Source organism: Spea bombifrons, chromosome 7 (assembly GCF_027358695.1).
Source record: "Spea bombifrons isolate aSpeBom1 chromosome 7, aSpeBom1.2.pri, whole genome shotgun sequence".
Lineage (NCBI taxonomy): Eukaryota > Metazoa > Chordata > Amphibia > Anura > Pelobatidae > Spea > Spea bombifrons.
The window spans coordinates 14,389,195-14,415,909 of NC_071093.1; the positions used below are offsets into that span (position 1 = coordinate 14,389,195).

The 26,715-nt window shown below is 38.5% G+C and overlaps 1 protein-coding gene across 1 annotated transcript in view; it reads left to right on the forward strand.

The window, feature by feature from the left end:
• Positions 1 to 26,715, forward strand: part of ITGA4 (integrin subunit alpha 4) — a 49,501-nt gene that overhangs the window by 13,260 nt on the left and 9,526 nt on the right. Inside the window, exons 3-17 of the mRNA XM_053471944.1 lie at positions 1,591 to 1,694; positions 3,070 to 3,199; positions 3,615 to 3,682; positions 4,149 to 4,278; positions 7,100 to 7,185; positions 8,260 to 8,322; positions 8,411 to 8,548; positions 11,292 to 11,400; positions 14,412 to 14,506; positions 15,522 to 15,612; positions 16,260 to 16,305; positions 19,709 to 19,863; positions 20,950 to 21,104; positions 21,382 to 21,534; positions 26,358 to 26,434. Of these exons, the coding sequence (XP_053327919.1) occupies positions 1,591 to 1,694; positions 3,070 to 3,199; positions 3,615 to 3,682; positions 4,149 to 4,278; positions 7,100 to 7,185; positions 8,260 to 8,322; positions 8,411 to 8,548; positions 11,292 to 11,400; positions 14,412 to 14,506; positions 15,522 to 15,612; positions 16,260 to 16,305; positions 19,709 to 19,863; positions 20,950 to 21,104; positions 21,382 to 21,534; positions 26,358 to 26,434 (1,600 nt within the window). The remainder of the gene's footprint in view (positions 1 to 1,590; positions 1,695 to 3,069; positions 3,200 to 3,614; positions 3,683 to 4,148; positions 4,279 to 7,099; positions 7,186 to 8,259; positions 8,323 to 8,410; positions 8,549 to 11,291; positions 11,401 to 14,411; positions 14,507 to 15,521; positions 15,613 to 16,259; positions 16,306 to 19,708; positions 19,864 to 20,949; positions 21,105 to 21,381; positions 21,535 to 26,357; positions 26,435 to 26,715) is intronic.

Genomic DNA, 26,715 nt, shown 5'->3' on the forward strand with positions numbered 1-26,715 from the left:
TTTGAGTCCATACATGTACGGGCTTTGTCATTAAGGGGTTAAAGTCTGTTGCCTGCCTTTACATTTGTCTTGCAGTGTGCTTCTATGTTTTCAGGTGAGTGTGGCAACACCCGGAGTCTCCGGGCCACTCTCCTCTTTCTCCAGGAAGGGAAGTGGCAGTAAGCCATGCCCATTCCCACCTACTACCCATACCACTCAAGACTGGGGCTAGCCCTGCTTAATGCAGTTTGCCTACAAACTAGACAGCTCCTCCCCCTCACATAGCCACTCCCCCAGAAGGAGAGCTCTAGTTAGCCTACATTTTCTCTCTCTCCCCCCTCTCTCTCCCCCCTCTCTTTCTCTGTCTCTCTATATATACACCCATACATATGCGTATATATTGCAATGTAATATAAATTATGGTATAAAATTAAATAGTGTTATTCATTCTTTTGTCATCATCATAGAATCTCTAAATAACATTTGTTTTCATGTGCAGCCAAATGTAATTTGTGGTTGCGTTTCACATGAGCTGTTGTATGGCTTATTATTAAAAGAAGGCATGTGGCTTGAATTTGGGTTAAATATAGCTATAAAAGAATATTAAATTGCTGCACATTAAGACTTCCCACAGAACAGTCTCATATTGCAGAATGTTCTTCCTCTTAAAAAGTTTTGGATTAGCAACATGTGGGCTTCTAGGACGCTAATGTATTTTTTTGTCCAGTTAAAATATGAAGTTAAAACATATATGTATACCTTTAATGTTTGATCACTTTTATGGGTTTCTTGCTCATGAAACCCTGCTTGGGCTGGATGCTTGCTAGTATGAAGTATGAACTGCTGCCGGTTACAATTTCTGGGTTGTCCATTGTGTTAACCCAAAGTTTCTTTTGGGCAACTACCTCTTTTGGCCAAATGATAATGCATGTATGCTTTCAAAAGAGTGCCCTTGCCTTATAGTTGGTCCCAGATATCTTAGTGCTAGACAAGTCAGACAACTACCTCGAGTGCCTAGACCGTGGGGGAGCCAACAGTCTTAACGTGTAAAAGTGAGTCTGGTACCTGATAGGGATGCAACACAATCCTTCACAATGTGTGGAGTAAATGCACATGAGATCTATGCCTATATTGGCATTCTAAAAGTATAAAAAAGACATGGAGTATACTGGTTTGGGGCAACAAAGGGGCTGTTAGGCAGCGGCACTCTTTGCGTTTCTATAAACAATGTCACTTTTTTACCAAAATAAAAGCTAAGAAATATATGATTACATTTAGAGCTGAGGTGTGCTATTTCTAGTCAATGGGACAGTTGTTTGAATGTGTCAAGTTTCTTAATTTCTCATTAACATTTGGGGACAAACACTAATAAACTGGAATACCCCTCCTTGCATAAAAAAGACAAGTAATCACATTCAACTGTTAAGACTTTTACAGAAAGGACAAATTTGGTTGCATCAAAACCCATTCAAAATAGAAATTTGCACTATTGTGGCAACATGGCTTGAAGAAATCCTCTTTTTGATATCCAAATCCCTGCGCTTCTCATGTTTAAGATCTTTGATTTTAATATAAAAAAGTTTAAACTTGTGACATATATTTTACACACAGGTATCCATAATTCAGTATCGTGTGGAAAAACATGTAAAGCAGAGCCAGACAACCAGTGGTTGGGAGTAAGCTTGTCCAGACAAACAAAGGATGGACAAATACTGGTAGGTACCAAACCAGATATCACAATATATGCTTAGAACAGCGATGTATCAGGCATTGGTAAGTAAAATGATCAGTGATGCAGAGGGATAGGTGGTGTTTGTACAGTGAGATCAATGTCTGTGATAATGGCTAGCTACCCGTGATGATGAAGGACCCCTGTGAGAAAATTGCCCCAGCACCCTCTGACATCACCAAGCAACAAGTCTCACTGTGCCAGCTGCTTGCCCCCAAACAGCTTGTGAGTGTCGCCTTTGTGCCCAAATAGTTTATCAGTACCATCCTAGCACCAAAATAGCTTGTCTGTGCCATCTTTGTCCCCAAACAGTTTGTGTTTTTGTGTTCCTAAACAGCTTGTCGGTACAGCCAAACAGCTTGTTAGTCCCCCCAAACAGCTTGCTTGTACCCTTGCCCACACCACTTACCTGCAGGAGTGGTGTGTTTCTCCTCCTCCATGTTACGTGCAGACTAATCCGGCATGTCGTAAGTGGTTGTTATTTCACTTTCAGCACTCTACATCAGTCAAACACAGCGTGCACAGAGAGAGAGAGAGCGTGAGAGATCATCCGATCAGATGATCTCTACACTCTCTGTCAGGGGAGAGCTTGCACCTTTTGGACATCGATCCCTTGCAGCTCCCCTACGTAACATACACACTGGCACATATTTTACACATTCTCAAACATATATAAATGCACACTCATTCTACAAACATGGATAAACAAATACACCTTTACACATTGATTTTAACACACACATTAACACAAATATGCTCATGCTTTCACATACCTCGTTGGAGGCTTTCTTGAGCAGCCACGCTTTCACTGTGGGGTCAAGTGACCCCAGCTGGTTCCTGCCTCCGGAGGAGGGCTGATCAAAGTTGGACCAGCCCTTTTTTTAAGAGTTTTGGAGCGAACCTGTCTCTGCCCTCTCTGCCACTAGCTGCGAGTATTAACCACACCTGGTAGCTTTGAAGAGGTGGACAAGTGGTTGCAGGGGTCATCTGGGCCCCCTACAGTGGTCATGATTTCAACCCCTGCAACCATGGTTTTTACACTGCTGGTGCTTCTCTGGTTGTTTCTACTACTTAAAATAACCTATATACAGATTGTTTTGATGGTCAGTTGCCTCCCAAACCTAGTTTTATTTTAAATATTTTTCATTCTGTCAACATATTCCTACATTTTCTTGAATATTTCAGAATGTTTTGATACCTTTTTTTAAAAGCTAGCACTGGAAGGCCTACAAAGGTTAGTTATTAACTACAGTATTTAAGCACACATACTCCATGTCACATACCCTCTTGTTAAATTATATTTAATTGGAGGATTAAATTGTTCACATCACCAATAACTGTTTCTCTTATTTCTCTTATAGGCTTGCGGTCACAGGTGGAAAAATATATATTATATGACAAACGATCACAAGCTACCATATGGAGTATGTTATTCGATACCTGCAAGTTTGCGGACAGACTTGAGTAAAAGAATATGCCCTTGTTATAAAAGTAAGAAGTAAAGTCTATTAAAGCGTTGGTGAAGTCATTAGCCCAAGTACAGAAACATTACATATCCTGGATATTGTATAAGTATATATATATATATATATATATATATATATATATATATATATATATAATATTTTGTGTAGCTCAATCCTGATTTGTTTGTTGTTTGTGATTTATTTTAATTATATTTAGGTTTGGATCTTCTATACTGTTAACCCATTAACAGTACTTCCATGAGATGATAGGATCACCCAGGACCAAATAATAGTTTTACTGCTATTATATGGCCAAATAATACAGTTGTTATACAGCTTAATATATATAAAGAGCACTGGCGTGTCTGGTGTATTAAGGTCATTAGTTACATGTTCTATGTCAGATATTGCATAATAGCACTAATTACTAATTTCTATAGATTTTGTTCGAAAGTTTGGAGAATATTATGGTTCATGCCAAGCTGGGATTTCAAGCTATTACCTTGAGGTAAGCATTGCTATTTATACATACACATATAAACAAATGTATTAAAGATTAATAAACCTTGGACATCAGAGGTTTGTTTCTCAATTATTACATCGTTGGCTATAGTTTTCATATTGCAGCATATCTTGTTAAGTAAACTCAACGCATGATGCTTTAAGATTTGTATCAACTGTAGAGTGCATTTTAAACCACCCAAAACCCCAAATTCATATTACTATTACATTTTAACAACCAAGAATGCTATAATATTTTAGGTAGTAATTAAAAAACAATGGTAATTAAAAAACACTCGGTAATATTTACTCCATAACAATGATTTAGTTGTACCATCTTAACTGCAATTTGTTAGACAACAACACCCCATAACTGTTAAGGTCAAGGGTTAATTTCATTATTGCCAACAAGATATAAATGTACTTTTACCAGAGAAAAGTAAGGTCATTTAATCTCTGTATTTTCCTCATAGGACGTAATTGTTATGGGGGCTCCAGGATCACATTATTGGACTGGTTCTGTTTTTGTTTACAATACTACAACAAATAAAATCATGTCATATGAGGACCGGACTCACACAGTGAAGTTTGGAAGTTATTTAGGTAAGAATATGTTTTGGTTATTTTTTACTTCTGTCCAACGTTTTTCTCCTTTTAGTTAGTAAAATTTCTATAAACTAACTAAGGTTAGAAGCAATGAAAATTCAAAGTACTTTCCCAATATAAACAGCAGTAGAATCTTCTTCTCTGGGCGGCCAATCCTAACGGCCCCCAACTGTGTAGTATTTTGGGACTTGATTCTGTAATTAGCACTTGTAAGACTGTCAGAAATAGGCAGGGTGGACTTTGACGTGAGGAGATGCCAGAAACTTGAACTGGCGTAGGCATGGATGATTGGAGTTGTGCGTTCTCTGTTCTAGCAATATAGTGTTCTAGTTTCAGACAACTGATCTGCTTTGATGGAAATTACCCTTACAAGTATGTTTTATGTTAATTCATAAATTATAGTTTTTTAATCTTGTATTCTGCTTAATTTACAATAGTTCTTAGTTCTTCTATAATCTGCTGATGGTCTGTAAATAAAATTAAGTTACAATAATAGTAGGTAGAGATATTCTTCAAAATTCTTGCAACCTGGACTGTGCCACTCTTGAAGTCTGGAGCCAGTGTGGTCCCATAACGCAATGTTACGTGACCCTGTGGAAAAAGCGCAGGTGCTGGCGCGATAGATGAGCAGCTATAAGGAAAGTCTTCAGGGAAGTTAAGGGTATGAGGTATGTGGTGAGGTAAGAGAGTGAGATGTGACGAATAGAGTTCATTATGATGGAGTAAGTATGTTTAGTGTAAGTGTGTGCTACAGAATATGTGTGTGTGTGCATGTGTTATAGTGAGTGTGTGTAAGCATATACTAGTGTTAGTAAATTGCTGGGGGACAAGGGGCGGGGGGGAGGGGTGAACACCTGTACCTGCCCCCTGAGCTAGAAGGTGCCTGCCTCCCCTGCTGGGATGGAACCAAGAGACACCTCCTGATGTGCTGTGAGAGAGTCTTTATCCCTGTCCCCTTGCGTCTCTTCACATAGCAGTAAATAAAATAGGCTACTATGAACTTTTATTCAAACCTGTATTCAGTAACATAATGTGAGAAGGAACATGAAGGCGCTACCAACCTGCTGTTTCTCGCAAGGCCACCAAGTAAATTAGATAATTTTACAGAGTAACAGATGATTATGTCAATCCAATTTACTTCCGTTAGTATTAACTTAAACTATGTTTTAATATTAATATAGGGCATACAAGTGTATAGACAATCTTGTGTACCACTGTGGCCAGGAATGTGCTTAACATCCATTCAGATACAACTGCATTTGCATTGGCCACTGCATTTAAAATAAATTCATATATTTTCTAACTAATTTTAGTATTGAGACTGTTTGCTGTTTGTTAAATAATGTCCCCGGTGACATGAGTTGGTAAAAGGGTGAAAGATTTCAGTATAAGAATAAAAACAGGAAATTGGCACCTGATGGTTATGGATATGAGGTCAGGTCTTGGTATTTTTCAGTTTACTGTGCGTTAGGTGAGTTTATATTACTTTTTAAACTGCTTTGTCTAAGTAGATAATTATATTTTATTTTTGAATTGTCCATAATATTCAGGAATCTTGCAATAAAGTATTTCCTTCCATATCTTCCTGAATTTAATTGGGGGGGGTTTCCTTTACACCACATTTATATCCTTAGATGTTATTTAACTTGACCACTTAATCAGTAAAATTGACTTCTGCCATATCTCAGTCTCTGATTTCTACATTCTAACTTTTGCATTTATTAACTGTTATGTATGATACATTTTCCAGTATAGATCTAAAACAACAAATTAATTGTACAGGTTGCCATGGTATTAGGGAACATATTGCCTTCTGGGTTTTTTTCTAAATTGAATAAAAACGACAAACATTTGGTTATGCGGAGTAGCTAAGACAAAATTAGCCAAAAGGCAGGTGTTTTAATAAATTGCCACTCTTATCTTGCTTGGCTAGACTGTGTCTCACTTAATAATGGAAGAGATTTATGTCCATAGCACCCACCTCTAGAATATAAATGATGGAAGGAATCTTTCTTCTCCTTTGGCTGTCAGTAGACTACTTATGATGAACCCTAGGTAACTGACGTATGTTGTATACACCACTGCTGATGTAGTTTGTTGAATATTAAAGTAAGCTGAATAATATTTCCATTGAAAACTCTAATTAAATACAATTCAGTTTAGGTTTGGGGTAGGCAGCTTTGCTTCGGATTTTTCACTTACTACTACATAGGTGCCAATGACCTAGACAAGTCTTGTCAAGGATACTAAAATCTGTGTGAACCCTACTTTAGTAGTTTGTTTAGTAGTTTACCTGGGTGTAACATCCCTAAATATATATTTGTTGTACCAGTACATGGATCAGCTTCTTCCTTCTGCTTCTAGAACCTCCAACTTCTGCATTCCCTTTGCTTATAGTCTGCATATTATCATTTTTTGTTTTACATTTCATGGTTGAAAGGAGATTCTTTGGACCACCTTATAGCTTCTCTGTACTGCTTGCTCAAGATCATTTGTAAAAGTCCATGTAGACATCGCTTTCTACTGGTCCAATGTAGTCCAGAATTCATTGGCATTATCATATAATTAATGTTTTATTTTAAGACTTTTTTTCACATGAGGCATGAGCTGTGCATGGATCGGTTTTCTGTTGCCAAAGCTACAGTAGAATATTATTTATTTGGTAAGAGATCTTCTTTCTAGTCTTCATTTTTCACACTTGTCTTAATCACACAAACTATTTAGCAGTGTGTTTTAAGTAGTATTTACTGCCTGTGATATTCTTTAATTATTACATGGTCTAAACCCATGTATCAATATGTTTATGTTTCATTTCCAGGATACTCAGTCGGAGTCGGGCACTTTCAAGGACCAGATAGTTATGAAGTTATTGGAGGAGCCCCACAACAGGAACAGATTGGAAAGGTAAGAAAGCGATTGACACCAAAGAGTATTGGATCAAGCTATTTAAGACAAACTGTTTCAAGAGATTTAGTGGCTCTGCAGTTTTCAGCTATAACAAAACCCAACCTTACTGTAACATCTAAAAAAAAGTTATAAATCTTTCAAAACGTGCAAAACAATAATTTAGGTAAATTTAGTAGAAAAATGTAGGCTTAGAAAAAGTATTTTGTTTTAAGCACATAAAAAAAGCCATGTTATTGTATTTTTTTTTAAATACAATTCAGATTATTTGGCTTTAAGTGGTCAAATCTAATTGAAAGGTTGCAGTGAGCATGGTTTTTAATGTCTTTACCATAATAATAATAATAATAATAATAATAATAATATTCAACTTGGCTGCATGGTTAATCATAGTCTGATACGCCAATGCAAGGTCCCAAACTTTATGATGTTATGTGTGGGTAGGACACCTCACCAAAATCAGAAGAGAAGAAATAAAAACTAGTATAAAGAATCATTTGTAGTTTTTTAAACCGATCCTCCTGAAAACACAAAAAGACTGACAATTATAGCACTTTAGGTGATTGTACCACATGAGTGCATCGATGCTGAAGTGTGATCTCACCTCTATAGGGAACCCAGTTAAGTAAATCCATGGATATATCGTAGATGTGAACATTTCTTTAAATGGCTCAGCAGTTTTTATGATATTTTTAACAACAGCATGCATTTAAACTCTTTAGGCTAGTGGACGTGTATCTAAGTCACATAGTCCCTGTAGATTTATAAACATACGAAGAGAAATGATAAAACACTCTGAACTATTCATGCTCTAACGATTCATTGTTTGGTTACGGTTATCTCCCTGGGAAATAAAAATATGCATATAAATAGATAGATAGAGTTTATCACTAAGTTGGAGTTGGACATAAAATCAGTGAGTGAGTGATTGCCAGACAGACCCTGAAGTATCCAATCATTTAGTCAAGACACACTGAGAGTTAAATGTGCAATGTGATATGTAAATTGTATACTTTTGTTGTTTTTTTAATTGGCCAGTTGTATATTATCTTGCTTTCTTTCGGGCTTTTCTAGGCTTACATCTTTACATTTGAAGGAACCCAGTTAGATATTTTATTTGAAGTTACAGGTAAAAAGGTAAGTGTTTGAGTCCTTGTGCCAACTAATGTAACTGTAGCTGGGTGAGTAATGAGAATATGTTAATCATATATCTTTGGTTCACTAGATTGGCTCCTACTTTGGGGCTGCGGTTTGTGCTGCTGATTTAAATGGAGATGGACTTTCAGACTTGCTGGTTGGAGCACCAATGCAAAGTACGGTACGAGAAGAAGGACGAGTGTTTGTCTATATGAATACTGGTGGTGTAAGTATTTGGTTTTATATATTTATCCTGTACATGTATATTTAGTTTGTATTCTTTTTTCTACTATATGTGGACTGAAAAAATATAAGATCATGTCCAAATCATTTAAATAAAATGAAAACAAATATATTAGTAGTTAAGTACTTAATTCCCAACTTAATTTGTAAGAAGTATCAATTATTTGGCTCATTAACTCTATTGCATGCATAGGTTGAGCAGTGGGGATCTTAATTTGCATCAAACTCTTGCTATGGTAGGCGAATAAAGCAATCTCCAATCTGGCCAATTCAGCTACTTTTCTACCATGCTGTTACTGTGCCCACTACCTCTATCCAACAGCTAACAGTATCCCTCATGGCCTGGCTATGCTCCCTGCCATCTATCATAATGACAACAAGGTAGAGACCTTTAAGGCACCATTTATGACACGTAACCAGGGCAGTGCCACTTCCGCACCACTGTATTTACTGCTACGTGCCTGGATATGACTTACGCTGGCTCCCCGCCTTTGAAGGTGCAGCATTGGGCAGGGGTACACTATGGAGGCTGTGCTGACCTGTTATAGTAATCCACAGTATAAATTGGTAGGTTGGAGAGATCTCCCTTGTAACCGGCCCATTTGGCAGTGGTGTGATCAGGCTCACTGCCTACCCCCTGGACCTGCCGCCCTAGGCCTAGTCGGAATACTCCACTGGGTGTGCCTATGGATGTGGCTCACTGCAGGGCTTTACTGAGCTATTTGTGTAACCTATAAAGGCCTCTAGAAGAAAAATAATGTACTCTGTTGTTACACTTTATTAATACATTTAAGGCTGTAGAGCACTATAATACACTCATACCCAGCAAACATCATAAGGGCCCTAAGAAGGACACTTGGGAGGTATGGATATCTGGAAGTTCTCTTGTCCACCAATATGCATGGTAACTTGGACATATGCTCAATGCTTTAAATCAATAATATTCAGCAAAAAAACCCAAACAAACATACTTCCGGATAGTGTATGCAGGAGCCAAAAAGGGATTTGTATAACTTTAAGATACTTTGCTGAAATAAAAAGTAGTTTGATTCCAGTTGCTAAAAAGCCCAATTTTGTAGTTCCTTTAAACAGGGAAGAAACTGTTTAGAGCAGATAAACATCTTGTCTTACATGTTTAAAGCAAAATCATATGAGAGAATGATAGTGATCTGTATAGATATGCCTGGTTTGTGAGTTGTCTGAAATGTTAATATGATCATTAAGTAAAATGTTACTTAGTTTTAAAATGTTATTTTCTTATTATAGGTTAGGATTACCAAAATACATGTTATCATAGTACTGATAAACATGGGTTTTGTGGTTGTTTTTGCAAGCTCTGTCCTTATCTAGAATTACATTACTGGAGACGGTAATATTTTGTTCTTGTGCTGAGAAAGCCCTTTCTATTATCATGTGAGGTTGACCAATTTCCTCAAGCTTTTGTAAATAATGACAAGGTTTATAACAGATATGGTCTATTTCTCAATCATCAAGGGTTAATCAAAGATCTAATGACTGCTTGATGTTGTAAAAGTACTTTAGAGTAACTCCATATCTGGGGGTATGGGCCATATACTTTATTTTGGCAATATAGAGTCTAATAGTAATTTTTGTTTTGCAATTATGTATGAATATTTTGTGCTAAGTTGTAAGACAATATAATGAGAGCTTAATGGTTTGCATTATAATAAATAAAATATAAGTGGCCTAATATAATAAGTACAGTAGTGTACATACATTTGGATCCAAGTACAGTAGGTATGGATACATTATGAAAGGAGGTACATTCTGTAATGGGAGCCAGGGATCTGGCGTGATGTACCTGGCCACCGTTCCCACGTCCGCACACTCTAGGCAGGCTACAGATAGGTAGCTGCTCCGGTCCTCACAGTAAAGTGATACACTGGGGAATAATATCCAAACGAACCACAATGGTAACAACGCGACCCAGTGGGGCCACAGACCTCCATTGCAGTTCTCATGTAGCCAGTTTTCAATGCTCTGCAGCTCAACACAGGTTTCCCGAGATGGACTTCTTAAACATTGGGGTATATATCGTTTATGTCTCTGTTCTTTGCTTATAAGCTGGTAAAATTTGATCTGTAAACCAGATGGAAAAACACGCAGCATGTTCAATGCACTCTTGGCAATCCTGTTCAACATATTTTCTTCTAAAGGGCTGGCTTTGATAGAGGTATAAAGAGAGACATCCTGTTATGATATAAATACTGTCTGAAGTCCGTGCTGTTCTACACATTTTATTGGCCTACCTGGTAACTCCCAAAATACATCTAATCTAAATGCATATGTATTATGTACTAAGCTATATGGAAACACAATCTGCTCCAGACAATTGAAGGAAATAACCCCTTCACCTATGGTTTGCTTTTTTGTTTAGCGCATTGTAGTGTTATGCCCTTTGTGTATCATTCCATCAGCATACACTAATATCCTTCAGGATGTATCAGATCTGTTATTCTTCTCTTCTTGTGATGAAGTTCCACTCCAGCACTGCCATCAAAGATATATCAGTATAGAAGCTCTGTTTAATATCGCATGTAGGCTTGTGTATTTCTACACAAATATATTACATATTATTATTTTGTTTAGTTTTGGCACTAGGAATTATTGTCTGTATGTTTTGGCTATATTGGGCCCTTTCAATTATATCACTTATACATATGTCAAAAATAATGTGTAAAGAAGATCTTTCTACCTTGTTTTAGGGAATAATGGAAGAACATAAACTTGAACTTTCTGGAAGTGACTTATATGCAGCAAGATTTGGGGAGACAATAACTAACCTTGGCGACATTGATAATGATGGTTTTGAAGGTAAATCCTTTTTCTCTCAATGAAGAGTTGTGCAAAGACCATGTAGACTGCATATATTATTATTACTACTACTACTACTAGTAGTAGTAGTAGTAGTAGTAGTAGTAGAAGAAGTAGTAGTCCAAACTAAATGACACTATAGACCTTAACAGGAAAAGACTGTACCAACTTAAGCTCACGCTCTGTGTTATCTGATCAGTTGTCCTCTTTTTAGACCGGCTACATTAACAGGAATATCCGTGTAATCTTGCCTTATGATTATATACAGCTAGAGAGAGGGTATGCAAACCTATCCCATGAAGCAGGAAATGTTAGCAAAAAAAACTAAAAAAAGCACAAATTACTATTTTAAACAAGGAAATTATGATGCAATCAAAGTGGAATACTTATAGCAAAACCATGTAAACATTTCGTTGAGCCTGTAGTGATCACATCCTAGTGCAATTGTTTCTGCATTAAGTACTGCAAACATAGCCTGGAAAAAAACACATTTTAAGTTCATTCATGATATTGAGTTGATATTTACTTTATTTGCTTTAATGACTAACACATTCCTTGTTCACCTGCCACTTATGAATCTGAATAGCAGTTCTTTGTTTTGGAAATAGATTCATCTGATCTAGTATGTTAATCTCTATGTTCTCTTGCGTCTGTTTTGGAATGTGTTTCAAGAGCATCAATACACAAGACTGCAATGCTGAACATTAAAGAGCACATATGTGACTATACTATATACATGTATAACGTTGTATAGTGGAGGCAAACTGTGGGACCTACGCTATGACTGCTTGCAGGGGCATAACAGAAAATCCGGAGGCCCCCTGCAAGATCTGTTGAGGTGCCCCTCCCCATATATGTATTCTATGTTGGATCTAAGTGGCTATATCTTGGAACATGTTATTGAAAGTACAAGTTGGTCTAAAAGCCCAGTATGACGGTACAATCTGACTTTGTTGCCACGGGGCAGGGACATCTATTGACAGCCTGAACCCCCCTGTCAGCAGAACCCAGCATCACCGGCTTCTTGCCGACCGATTGTGTGTGCCGTTATATAAGGAATGCCCGATCACACAATTGACACAAGTCAATAGAGCCCTGCTTGCTGATCAACGCAGGGGAGATCACAGGGAACAAAGTAAGAAGTAAAAAGGAAAACAAAAAACTTTTTGAATGAAATGTAAACAAAAATGGAAAATACAAAAAAAAACAATACAATGTGCTCAGTGATGTCAGTGTTACATCACTGGCATACATAAGATGCACAGATACATAAGATGTGATACCTATCGGGATCTCTAACCAGATTCCACAGTACAAAATACAAAATACCCCTCACTCTTTCACGACCCCTATTAAATATACTCCCCTATAGGGTACTATGTGATGGATGAATGGATGTGGCCCTCTAGTACATAAAAAAAAAAACATGTGGGGTATGTCTCTAATCAGAGACTGTTGCTGAACATAAATTGGACCTTTGCTTATCAGTAGCAGCTGCTCTGTAGAAAAAATTCTAAGCTTTTTTAAAAAACAATTTATTTTAGTATAGGTTTTTCACAATTATTATTTTTTGTGTGTTTCTATGGTTTTAAACAAAAGCCCTATTTTTATTAAAAAAAAGAATGTATAGTTTGTGTGGGTACATCAGAAACAGAATAGGGAGGTCTTGATTAAACCATCATATGGCAAAAAAAAAACACTTTATTTGGGGTACTACAAAGCTTCGATACTGAAGGGAATAATTTATATTTACAATATTTTTACTTATATGTATATGTTTATCTCTGGAACTGAAGACTAACACAAGGCACTATTAAAAAAAACAATAGTTATCTAGCATATTGATTACTGCAACCCTGCACCATTGATGTTTCTTCAATAAGACCCAGGTATTCTGATCCTAAGCATTCACCTTCTGATCAGAGATGATCTACTAATTGTATAAGAGACAGCTAAGAGCTCTGTGACTCCTATATGGGTATATCATGGTGCTGAATCATTTAACATTATATAGGGGGGTTCTTTTACAGCCCCACACTCTATAAGACTATATCTGTAGCATTGTATTACTCTTATTCATTCTAAAATCACTAAGATTTAGGTACATCTACCACATACCTCCTTAATATCCACCATACATGGTTCTATAGGTGACCAACTCTGATTGAGAATCTAGCACAGAATCTGGGTGCAGTCATGAAGCAATCATATAAGTGGGTACATCAACGGTCAGACTGAGTAAAATAAAATTAGGCTAAAATTACCCGATTTCTTACTAAGTTTCAGAATATCCTGGTAGCTGTTAATTACAATAACAATAAAAATGATAAAGATAAGATCTTCCTGTTGAGATTTACGGTAATTGACATTTTTTTTATGTTTAAATACTTAAAGCATAGACGTAGAGTTCACATTTTTAGATTTTAAAGTGGTTTTTTTTAAATTGCATACTGTTTCAGATATAGAGCTGCTGTTTTTTTATTCAATTTTAATGAGTTATATGATAAAAATAAATAACAGAAAACAAAGATAGGCTCTCCCTGCACATGAGAATTGCACATTTAATAATCATTGTTCTTATTAAATGTTTATCTATACATTTACTGAAACCTTTCCAAGTCTAATAGAAGTGCTTGGGCCACTAACAATTAATTGTAAGTCAATAACCAATGCAAGCACTGTAAGTTAAAAAAAGGATTAGTTGGTTAGATCAGAAGTAGAGAATTTGCCGACATTATGAACGGTTCCATATCATTAATTGGGTGATATGCAGCACTGCCACTTAGTGGTGAATTTAATTATGGCAAGATATGTAGTCTACAGCTTGTATATAGTGATGGAATTATCCACAAGTTAGACTTGTGCAAGCTTTGCAGGATAACTAACTCTAAGACCTTGGTTCCTATATCTATAGTTAACTAATTATGTTGTTAATGACAGGAAAGAAGTTCATAATATAAACCTAGCTGTAAATTAAATTCCATGGTAAAGATTTTTGTAATTCAATACAGATGTGGCCATAGGAGCTCCACATGAAAATGATCTCCAAGGAGCCATCTATATCTACAATGGGAGAAAAGGCGGGATAACACCTTCATTTTCACAGGTAAAGACATGGAGAGTATCACTTAGTTGAAGGTTTTACAGCCTAGCTGATCATAGATTACCATGAATAGCTGATATTTACAGTATGTTGCCAAATAGTCTGGTGATCAAAGGGTTAAATTGACCCCACCAGACACAAATCCTTAAAGGTAACAGACACTCTAGGGAGCCATAAGAGTTGCCAGACAGTTCAGTAATGCACAGTGCTAATGTAATATTTACGTGCAAATGAGACCCAGGATTATGGCCCCCCACCTCTGGATTAAACTGTAGATGCGGTGTATGATGCCTGAAAATGTAAAACCCTTCTACACAAAGAGAAAACCTCAGTGCATTGAAATAAAAAAGATCTAATTTTCCTATCTTTTACTTCTATGTGTTAACCTAATAATATGCAGCATTAATATCTGTGTAGTAGTCAGGGCCGGCCTTTGGGGTGTGCGACCTGTGAGGGGGGGGCGCCAGAGGAGTAGTTCGCACAGGGCGCCGGAACACCTAAGGCCGGCTCTGGTAGTACTTCCATTAAAAGAGGTGCTTTGTGTGTATAAACGGTTAATTAAAGGGTTAATTAAATATAAATATCCACAAATAACTCTTTACCGCACATGCAAGTATACTCATTGACCCTGCACTAAAAATGCTGACAGTGTTAGAAACATTGGAACCCTGATCTGCATGATTCAGTTAATGGTAATAGGTTGGGTGAGAAGAAGGAAGGGCATGCAATTGACTCATCAGCTATTAAAGGGTTTTAATAAACACATTTAGATATACTGAAACCCTTGAAGGTGATAGTTCCCCTTTAATAATAAACTAAATCAATTGGTTGATATATAGAAAATTAATACTAAGACAAGACATAAAGCACAATGAAATCAGTAATGAAATATATGAAAGCAGGTATAGATCAAACCAGAAAAGGGATAGTACATTCATGTATTAGTAATTGCTGTGAAAGCTGATGTGTCATGAATGAAAGTTAACTTTCTCTGATCATGAATCTATTGTTGTTAAAGAGAATACAGGGAAAAGATTTTGGCAGTGGATTAAGCATGTTTGGGCAGTCAGTTACTGGAGGACTGGATGCAGATGGAAATGGATATCAAGGTGAATAATTCAAAATATTGTAATTGTGGTTTTTTTTGTGGGGAAATATTCTCATTCATTTGCAATGCATTAATAAAATACTATAAAAAATGGGACCAGAAAGTGTTTTACTTATGCTGGGCCAGGTAACCTGTCACATAACCATGGTGCCTTTAGCCAACTGGCCCACCAAGTATTAGGTCACAGCCTATAACCAGGCCATATGTACGCCTAGAACTAGGTCATGTGATATAGTATAATACATAAAGGATTCCTGACATTTTATGTTGTCACATGATATGAATAAATTATGTTATGAATCAGTTAATACCTATGATTTGATACGGCTCCAATTTTTAGAAAACGCTTAGTTTAGTATCGTAAACATTAGGTCAGAATTCAGTGAAGAGCTGTTGTAATATGGAAATCTTCACTGCAATCACTTCATATATATACTGCCTTAAATCTTTTACATTGTGCATGCCAACACAGAGCAGTGATGGCCAACCCTGGTCCCTTTCTGTGGAGTAGAGTTCCTATCCGCTAATGTAGACAGATGCTTAATTCATCGTACTGTGGTCATAACTGACATAATGAGGTTTATACATGAAAAGTTATTCTTCCACAAGACTTGAAAGGTTATTATCATGAAATTTGTCTTCTTGCAGACATGGCAGTTGGCGCTTTTCTCTCCGATTCTGTAGTGCTGCTAAGGTAGGACTAAAGTGTTTTATGTATGAAAACTGTTAGTTAATTGTGCAGAGGAGATCATACAAATATTATTATTTTTTAAGTTTTTATGTATATGTGTAAAGTAGGTAAACAATGTTTAGCTCATATCTTTTAACCCCTTAAGGACAATGGGCGGTCCCTAAACCCATTGAAAACAATGTATTTTGAGCCTGTACATGTACGGGCTTTGTCATTAAGGGGTTAATGAAAAATGTTAATCTTTATAGATATGTTTGGTCAAACTGATTGTTCTACTATTAGATGTGTAAATTATCTTAATTACTTACTTGTAGCTATATAATTGTTTTTATCTTTACACTGCTTTTGTTCTAATAAGTAGTCAGGTTGTTTAGAGAAAGCTGTTTATAAAACTACAATGTCACAATTTCATTTCACTTAATAGAGACCTTGGAATCCACCAGATTGTGTGGTCCCTATTCATGCCCCCCCCTCCTTCCCCAAGCTTACTTTAAAATCCCTTTACACAGGGGCGTAACTAGACCCCTCAGGGCCCGGGTGCGAGAATCTGTTAAGGCCCCCCCCCCCAAAAAAAACATGATTTTTACCCAACAATTTTTTTTCAACAAATTCAATTTACATATTGAATCATTTCTGTAAAAAAATCAAAGAAAAAGGGGCGCATGTTCAAAGGGCATAATCAAAGAAAAAGGGGCGCATGTACATAGGGCCCTTTTTGTACATGCGCCCCTTTTTCTTTGAATACATAAATAATCTTTCCACCAAAACAGCCTGACTGTGGCATTTTTGCCACCAAAACAGCCCGCCTGTGGCATCTTTGCCACCAAAACACCCCGCCTGTGGCATCTTTGGCCCCATAACAGCCCTCCTGTGGCATCTTTGCCACCATAACAGCCCTCCTGTGGCATCTTTGGCCCCATAACAGCCCGCCTGTGGCATCTTTGGCCCCATAACAGCCCGCCTGTGGCATCTTTGCCACCATAACAGCCCTCCTGTGGCATCTTTGCCACCATAACAGCCCGCCTGTGGCATCTTTGGCCCCATAACAGCCCGCCTGTGGCATCTTTGCCACCATAACAGCCCTCCTGTGGCATCTTTGGCCCCAAAACAGCCCTCCTGTGGCATCTTTGGCCCCAAAACAGCACTCCTGTGGCATCTTTGGCCCCAAACCAGCCCGCCTGTGGCATCTTTGCCACCAAAACAGCCCGCCTGTGGCATCTTTGCCACCAAAACAGCCCGCCTGTGGCATCTTTGGCCCCATAACAGCCCGCCTGTGGCATCTTTGGCCCCATAACAGCCCACCTGTGGCATCTTTGCCACCATAACAGCCCTCCTGTGGCATCTTTGCCACCGTAACAGCCCTCCTGTGGCATCTTTGGCCCCATAACAGCCCGCCTTTGGCATCTTTGGCCCCATAACAGCCCTCCTGTGGCATCTTTGCCACCAAAACAGCCCGTCTGTGGCATCTTTGCCACCAAAACAGCCCGCCTGTGGCATCTTCGGCCCCATAACAGCCCGCCTGTGGCATCTTTGGCCCCATAACAGCCCGCCTGTGGCATTTTTGGCCCCATAACAGCCCGCCTGTGGCATCTTTGGCCCCATAACAGCCCGCCTGTGGCATCTTTGCCACCATAAAAGCCCTCCTGTGGCATCTTTGCCACCATAACAGCCCTCCTGTGGCATCTTTGCCACCATAACAGCCCGCCTGTGGGATCTTTGGCCCCATAACAGCCCGCCTGTGGCATCTTTGCCACCATAACAGCCCTCCTGTGGCATTTTTGGCCCCAAAACAGCCCTCCTGTGGCATCTTTCCACCAAAACAGCCTGACTGTGGTATCTTTGCCCCCCCCCTTACACATCCATGCTATCTCTCACACACACACACACATATATATTAATTCACAAATATTTACTCACTAATTCACAGATAATCCATTCAATCATTCAGATATTCATACATTGATACTCATTAATTCCCTCATTCAGATACTCATTTACATATACTCATTCACAAACATTCATTCACTCACTCCTTCACAGATATTCATTAATTCTCTCACTCAATCTCAAATACTCCTTCATGCAGCCTCCCCTTACCTGAACAACCGAAGATGTAAAAAGTATGTGCCGCTCGGCGCTCGCAGACCAACTTGTTCAGTGCATAGGGGGAAGCAGATGCGCAGCAGGGTCATGTGACGTACGTCACGTACGTCACGTGACTGTTGGATTCCTGCGTCCCCCGGCATCCTCGTCTGCCAGTAAGTAGCGGCCCCCCGCGGAATTAATCGTGGGGGTTGCCCGGGCCCCCTAGAGTGGCGGGCCCGGTAGCAGCTGCTGCAGGGTTAAGGGGCAAGTGCCCCTTTTGCCCTGAGTTATAGACGGCCGTAGAGGCCGCATAGGCCCAGTCAGTCCGGTCCTGACTGGGCCTATGCGGCCTCTACGGCCGTCTATAACTCATAGACCTTGGGGCCCCTTGCCGCCGGGGCCCGATTTCGGGCGGCCCCTTGGCTTGGGCCCCCCTGCCACCGGGGCCCGGTCGCAGTCGCGACCCCTGCGACCCCGGTAGTTCCGCCACTGCCTTTACACCTATTGGACTACATGAAAGGTTTCTTAAAGAGGAATCCTAGTGAAAATATACATTGTAACAGCACTGAAAATAATTGTGTTAAACAAAGTTGTTTTAGTAAATCTTGTTTATCTGAAGACTTGGAGGTCACCATCATGTGTGGTCATGTGATATTTTGGTTACATTACAAATTTTAATGCCACACTGAGATGATCCCTTATGACAAGTGATAATGTACTAAAGTTTACACTAATGAAATAATTTGCCCGTATACCTTAGGGGACCATCTGAGTGAATAAGACTGAAACCTACCATTGCTCTTACAACATGCAGTATAATAAGAAGATATAGTTTCTGTCTAGTAGATTGGGCCAAGATAACAGATCTAAACACATAGAAAAAGCCACTTTATAGCTCTTACATACATTGTATTTATGAAAACTTGTAGAAAAAGAAAATGACACCATATTTGTAAACCTTTTTTAAGTGATAAGAACAGAAAAAAAATATTTTGGGAATTCTCCTCTAAATATACTAAATATAGTATATACATTACATAAAACATAGCACTACTCCTATAGCATCACCTACTGCTTTACTCAAACTAGCAAATGAGAGCGGAAAGAAACCCATCTTTGACCCCAGCGTTAAACATATGTTTTAATACAATGTAGTTTATGTAAAAAAAAGCTATTGTATTTGAGCCAAACAAATGTTCCACCTCATTGCCAGTTGGACTTGTGGAAAGTGAGGACAGGGATGTAAGTGTTGCCTAATATTGGTTTTAGTGGAAGTGGAGAAATAGCAGTGATTTCTTTTATTATTATGTTTTATCTTCAGAACAAGGCCGGTAGTTATTATCAATGCATCCTTAGAGCTGCCAAGCACTGTGAATCGAACAAAGTTTGAATGCGTGGAAAACGGACATCCTGCCGTGTGCATGAATGTCACCGTCTGCTTTAGTTATGAAGGACTCGAAGTTCCTGGGCACATCGGTAAGTTAGTGTGTTACCTTTTTTAAAGAATTGTATTAAATGAAGTAGATCCAAATGGGGATGTCTCATGAAATTTGTGTAGTGAACACAAAACTACTAAGTGCTGCACACAATACAATAGGTGAACATACCCCCCCTTTAGTGTTTCTCCAATGAGGAACATGTGAAACAAAACAAAGGTGAAATGTCCATAGCGCAGTATTCTAAATAAACCTAACAAACATATATATGGATTGTGGAGTGTGGATAAAAGCGCACACATCTGTAACACAACTCGTTTCCCTTTAAAATTCATAAAAGTAGCGTCCTCTGTGGTGCTTGACTGGTCCTTCCTGCTGAACAACAGTAAGAGCGATACTTCAGTTGACATGGAAAGCAGAAGTGTCTTCACCTATTGTGTTGTGCGAAGCACTTAGTGGTTTTTGTGTTTCCTCTAAATTGAAGGACACTTGGTGGGAAGTGTTTAAAGTGTGTTGCAGCACTAAAATATCTGTTCTACTAGGTTTAGATCTACGCTTGCAGTGGAAACCTTGGGTATATTTTGTGTGCTTGCAATCACCATTTTACATTTTTATCCATAGTGATACAGAATTGCATTTAGCTGGGTTTTATTTCAAGAAAATGTGCTTATCTTCAGATCTGGGCAGTCCTTTCATATTTTGCGGGCAGTCCCTTCAAGCACCACACTGAGCTGTTGCTTTATGGCAATTCTTATAAAGTCTTGCTTATGCTAATTAAGCCTCATTCCCTATGGACCTAAATGAGTCAAATGATCCCCCTGTGTGATCAATACTGAGACATTTTGTTTGTTTACTACAAGGGGTATGATAAGAAATGTGACATTAGTGTTTCTAAAAGAAACTATTGTCCATCAGATGAAGTCCTAAACTGTTTTGCATGATTTCATCCATGCGTTTTGCATTAGTTCTGGAATAAATTATGTCACTACCTAAGTAGAGGACATATTGATGTTTCAAAATGATATATTCACATGATAAGTGATTTTTTTTTTCTTGGTGAATTATTTGTTTTCTTGCAGTTTTACATTACTTGTTTTACAGTTTTACATTATTTGTTTTCTTGCAGTTTTACATTACAATATCAGTTCAGATACAAAAAGAAAGTCCGGAACTCCTGCAAGATTTTATTTCATCTCCAATGTGACAACAGATGTCATATCGGGAACAATGGAAATTCATAAAAGGCGTGAAAATTGCAAAACCCATCAAGCTTTTATGAGGGTAATTTTTCATTTGCTAATATGTTTGATTTTTTTCAGTAAAATATATTTCATATTGAAGTTTTTACTTATAATCAATTATGTTAATAACCACACAGATTTTGGGCAAACGTGTTTATAAACTATTGTGTTTATTACTACTCTTACTTTCAGGGACTCACTGAGAGAACTATGTGGATAATTAATAATATTATTTATTGTTTTATATAGCGCCATCAAATTCCGTAGAAAAGGAGACATCTAGTAATATCTGATAATCTTTATTTTTTATTTTTTAGAAAGATGTAAGGGATATCCTCACTCCGATACACATGGATTCCCACTATTATCTTGGAAAACATATTGTATATAAGAGAAATGTGGATGAATTTCCTCCTCTTCAGTCAATTCTCCAGCAAAAAGAAGGAGATGAAAATGTATTAAGACGCATGGTAAGAAAAGATGTATTTGCTCCAGACATAGATTCACTGGCTGCAGACACAATGATACCAGATCATTTGATACGAGTGGCTTGATGGTTTGATTAATATCCCTCAGTAAGTGCCAAAGTTTCTGCAGTCGGTACATACATGTTCTTGAGATCTGCTCAGGTGGATCAATCTGTGTCTGCAGAGACGGACTGAGACCATCCAGGGCCCCCTGTGGTGATGCCCCTCCTTTAGCCAGACCCTATTTTGACCACACCCCTTCCTGATTAAGTCCCTCCCCATGGTTACACCACCTTATATCTATTTTTCAGTATTTTTTCCTAATGAAATAAAGATAACTTTATGCCTGAAGGCCCGATGGGTCAGTCCGTCCCTACGTGTCTGTTTTGCTGTAGTTATCAATTAGAGCCAATATCTGTTATCATTCACCACATATAGGTGTAGATAACACAGACATATATATATATATATTTATATATATAGTCTTCAGGAAAGATTGGAATCACATACTTCTAGTCAGTCTTTACCAAGCTGTTTCTGAAATGCTTTTGTCTGGGGTTTATCTACCATGACTTTCATACCTCAGTCTAATAAACTCTTTATGAAGGTACTTAGGTATAAGCCTTCTTCCAGCTCATTGCTGTATAATTTCTCTTCTTTTTAACATTTGCAGATTTATTTGCATTTTTTTTGTACCGATCATGGATAGAAAGGCATTCCCACTGACATGAATGCTAGTGCTTTCTGCGCATGCAGCAGGGGTCTTCTTAGACACCAGAGAACTAAATTGGGACTGCAGCATAGTGACCCAAACCCCCAAACCAAACCGGGACTGTCCCATGCAAAGCGGGACGGTTTGGAAGCATGGTTATGTGCAAACTGTCCCATTGAGTTGGACAAACACCAAGTCACTATGCAGACACGAATATAATTTAAGATGTTGTGTACAAACAAGTCATGGAAAATAAAAACAGTGCGTACTTAATACAGATAATTGAAAAATGCCATCTTGGAAGTTAGCGCATTGTGTGTTTGCTAATCCTTTGGAACTATTATAGTTAAAAATCTCTTTTAATAATATGCATACTAGAAAAAAACACTGTTGCTTTTGAAAAACATATTATAGTTCATAGGCTGGCGAGCAGTTCCAATTGTGGCAAGGAACAAGCCAAAGTATCCACAACCTTTCTCACAATTTAACATAACATTGAAATGGTATAAACACAGACAGGATATCATTATCGTTCAAATCCAGAGGATTGCAGATAAGGCAATAACTAACAAAAATGTATTTTAAAGGAAGAACACAATTGATGGAAGAAAAAAAAGCGGAAATTAAAATAGAACATTTTTTTAAAAAAAGACAATTGAAATATAAATTTAGAACGGTATCTAATCTAGGAAGTGATACCAATAATACCATAAGAATGGAGAAGGGGGTAGAGTTCAAAATATTTGTTGATAATTCAAACATAACTTCCTCTGTGCCACATGGGCATTTTATTTTATATCTGTCCTTTGCCGGGCTGGGAAGCTTAGGGCCATAACAGAAAACAATTACAGTTTTATGGTCCGCATCTTCCCATTGCCAGCAGCACCTTTGATACTGTTAACCTAGATCGTAAGGGGCGCTGATGTCTAATTTGTGTTGCCAGACTTTGGTAACTCTTTGCTACTGCAATGTAAGCTGCTGCAATGCCTTCTAACCTCCTAACATAAAGAGAACTGGGATCTCTTACACAGTGCCTGATCGCATCTGTTGTTTACATGACTTTAACCAAAATTATAACCAGACCAAGCAAAAGCAGCCACCGACTAGTTAACAACCTGACCTCCATGAAATACATCAGCCTGCTTTGAAACAGATGTTGGAAAATATTTGTATTGCAAAACAATAGAAAACTCAATATTCCTTCTGCAATATGATCTGAAAAAAATCATTTGTAGGATATTTGCAGATTATATTCTGAAAGCTCGAGGACAATAGAATATGGAACACTAAGCATATATTATGTATTAATTATATTGATTTATAGGGCATAGCATAGTCCAAGTGAATATTTACAATGAGTAACCACTGGGTCTACTAGCATTGATCAGGGACATTTCTGAACACATGCAAGACCTGGGGCTTCAGTATAAACCAAAATGTAAGAACCCTTCCTATACATGCATATGGACCTTATACAACCCCAAAACACTATATGACAGCACCTTGTAAATACTTAGCTCACACATGCGTGGCAAACGTGCATCTTCTCTTTATGTGTGCACCCCTAGGCTTAAAGCTTTCCCAGTAGTATTGAGGTTTCATTCATCTAAGACGCCCCTAAAACTGCCTCTAGAACAAGAGTACTTTGTAAAATCCAGGAGTAAGCAAAGTATCCTTTACAAGACTTGTGGAAGTTTTTGGGGCACTTAGTGAAATGTTTTCGACTAAGCTCGTTTCTGACTAGTAAAATCACATCAGACTTATAGTTATTTGATTGGTTTAAATAAAGGACCCCTGAATTCATCGAAAAAATGTAATTTACGGTTAACATTGAGGGGAACTTGGTACATGTTTGACATCTTACAGCATAGTAGACATTTTCAATGAGCTCAGGTCTACACCAGTAGGGGGCACCCTTCAAAATGCTACACCCAGACAATGACTCCAGGCTCATCTCTGAAATTGAGCATCATTCTAAGATGATAATATTTTAGGTTTGAAGCTTGAAGGAAATAACAAGGTTCCTAGGGAGAGGTGTTTAATGCTTGGTAATAAGCACATGGCAATTCTTCATTTGCCATGATATAAATAAGGTGGGAAATATCTGAGATGCTTCCGAGTGGGTACTACTCCAAAAAACACTTTGTGATGTTTAGCTACATGAATTGATCTATGCCGATGCCGATCACGTTTAACTTGCTCACTTTCCCTACTAATTATTTTGAGAGGGATTTAATAAGGAACTTGGTCCTCGAATAAGCTCATAAGGATTAATAACTGTGTATAATAGTAAAGCGCAAAGTGCATTAACATTAGATTGTTGAAATATTCAAATTTAACATTGGTAGGTAAAACACCTAGAAATGATGTCTGTTTCACAAAGCAGTCGATACGTGCTCTTGTATAATTTGTTTAGCGTTTGGAGAGCAGATGGCTGTATAATACTGGAGACACGTTCAAAGGCCTGGATACCAGCACTTGCCAATTGTCTCTGCCATCAATCATTAGATGTTTTATTCTACTCGTTTACATTTAGAATGTGATTTTTATATACCGTATTTGCTCGATTATAAGACGACCCTGATTATAAGACGACCCCCCAAAATCTGAATATTAACTTAGGAAAAAAAGAAAAAGCCTGAATATAAGACGACCCTAAAGGAAAAAAGTTTTACCAGTAAATGTTAATTCATGTAAACTATTTTTTTTAATAAAAGCTATGATTGAGAAAAATATTTTTTTTGTTTTTATTTCCTTGTATTTTCCAACCTGTCCCCCAGTTATGCACATCTGCCCCCAGGCTTGCCACACCAATATGGCACTGTGGCCCATGATATGCCTTTTAACCCTCTATATGCCACTGTGCCCCATGGTATGCCTTTTGACCCCCTATGTGCCACTCTGCCTCCAGAAATGCCTTATACCCCTATATCCCATTCTGGCATTTAGGGGGTTAAAATGCATATTATGGGGCAGAGTGGCATATAGGGAGGTATAAGGCATTCCAGGAGGCAGAGTGGCATTAAGGGAGTTAAAAGGCATTATATAGAGCACTCTGCCTCCAGAAATGCCTTATACCCCTATATGCCACTCTGGCATTTAGGGGGTTAAAAGGCATATTATGGGGCAGAGTGGCATATAGGGAGGTATAAGGCATTTCAGGAGGCAGAGTGCACTATTAAATGCCCCCTTAACGCCACTCTGCCTCCTGAAATGCCTTATACCTCCCTATATGCCACTCTGCCCCATAATATGCCTTTTAACCCCCTAAGTGCCAGAGTGGCATATAGGGGTGTAAGGCATTCCAGAAATGCCCTACACACACACACACACACACACACACACACACACACTTACTTACTTACCGGTGCTTCCAATTTCCTGCTGTATTGCCGGGGCAGCGGGTTGACGTCTCATTCCGCGGCAACCGGGAGGAGGTGGAGTTGGCAGCGGGGGTTTGTATGCGTCCGTCGCAAATACCTTCCCCGGCTGCCAGAGATCAGGAACTCTGGAACTCTGATCTCTGACAGTCGGGGAAGGTATTTGCGACGGACGCATACAAACCCCCGCTGCCAACTTCACCTCCGGAAGCACCGGTAAGTGTGGGGGGGGGGGCGACGACAGGAGGATCCAGGTCCCCTGCAGCGGTGCGGGGGATCTGGATCTTAGTCTCCTAATCAGACCTCTATTTGAGGTCTGATTAGAAGACGACCCCGATTATAAGACGAGGGGTATTTTTCAGAGCATTTGCTCTGAAAAAAACCTCGTCTTATAATCGAGCAAATACGGTAATTACCAATATTTCTTTAGTATAAAACTGCCCTCTTTAGCAAACCTTTAGAGATCCTGCTCATTGACTCACAGAAAATGGTGTTTCTCATTCATTGCACGATCAGTAACCAAAACAGGTAGGCGACTACCTGTCATGAGAGGCATTTGCCAATGGCTGCACAACTGCTGTGTACCCAGGGATAAACATGAGCCCATACAGCAGCCTCTGATGCCTGCCTTAAAGGGGGTCCTAGATTTACGGGCTTTGTCATTAAGGGGTTAATAACCTGTGCCGTTAATATCGCTAGCTACAGATTTTGATATTTCACTCCTGTTTTGGCAGGTACATTTTGCCAGGTACTGTGCCTTGAAAAACTGTTCTGCGGACTTACAGATATCTGGCAGTTTTTCCTTTCCCAAGTAAGTTTTCTATGGACTGTTGCATGTTTGCATGGCCAGTGGTGTTATTAGTTAATTCGCATGTGCTAACAATCTTGACATTTAGCTGTTTTGCAAGCTCATTAGTTGTGACTTATTATGATCACACATTTAGCTTTGGAACATATAACTCTCTAATCATTATAAGACAGTGACCAGTCACTTGATATTAAAGGGAAGGAAGATTTGTGTAATTAAGAGCATGTTTTCCCAATCCCAATATGGGTATTACCTCCGTCAGCTCTAGGAGGAAATATATCATC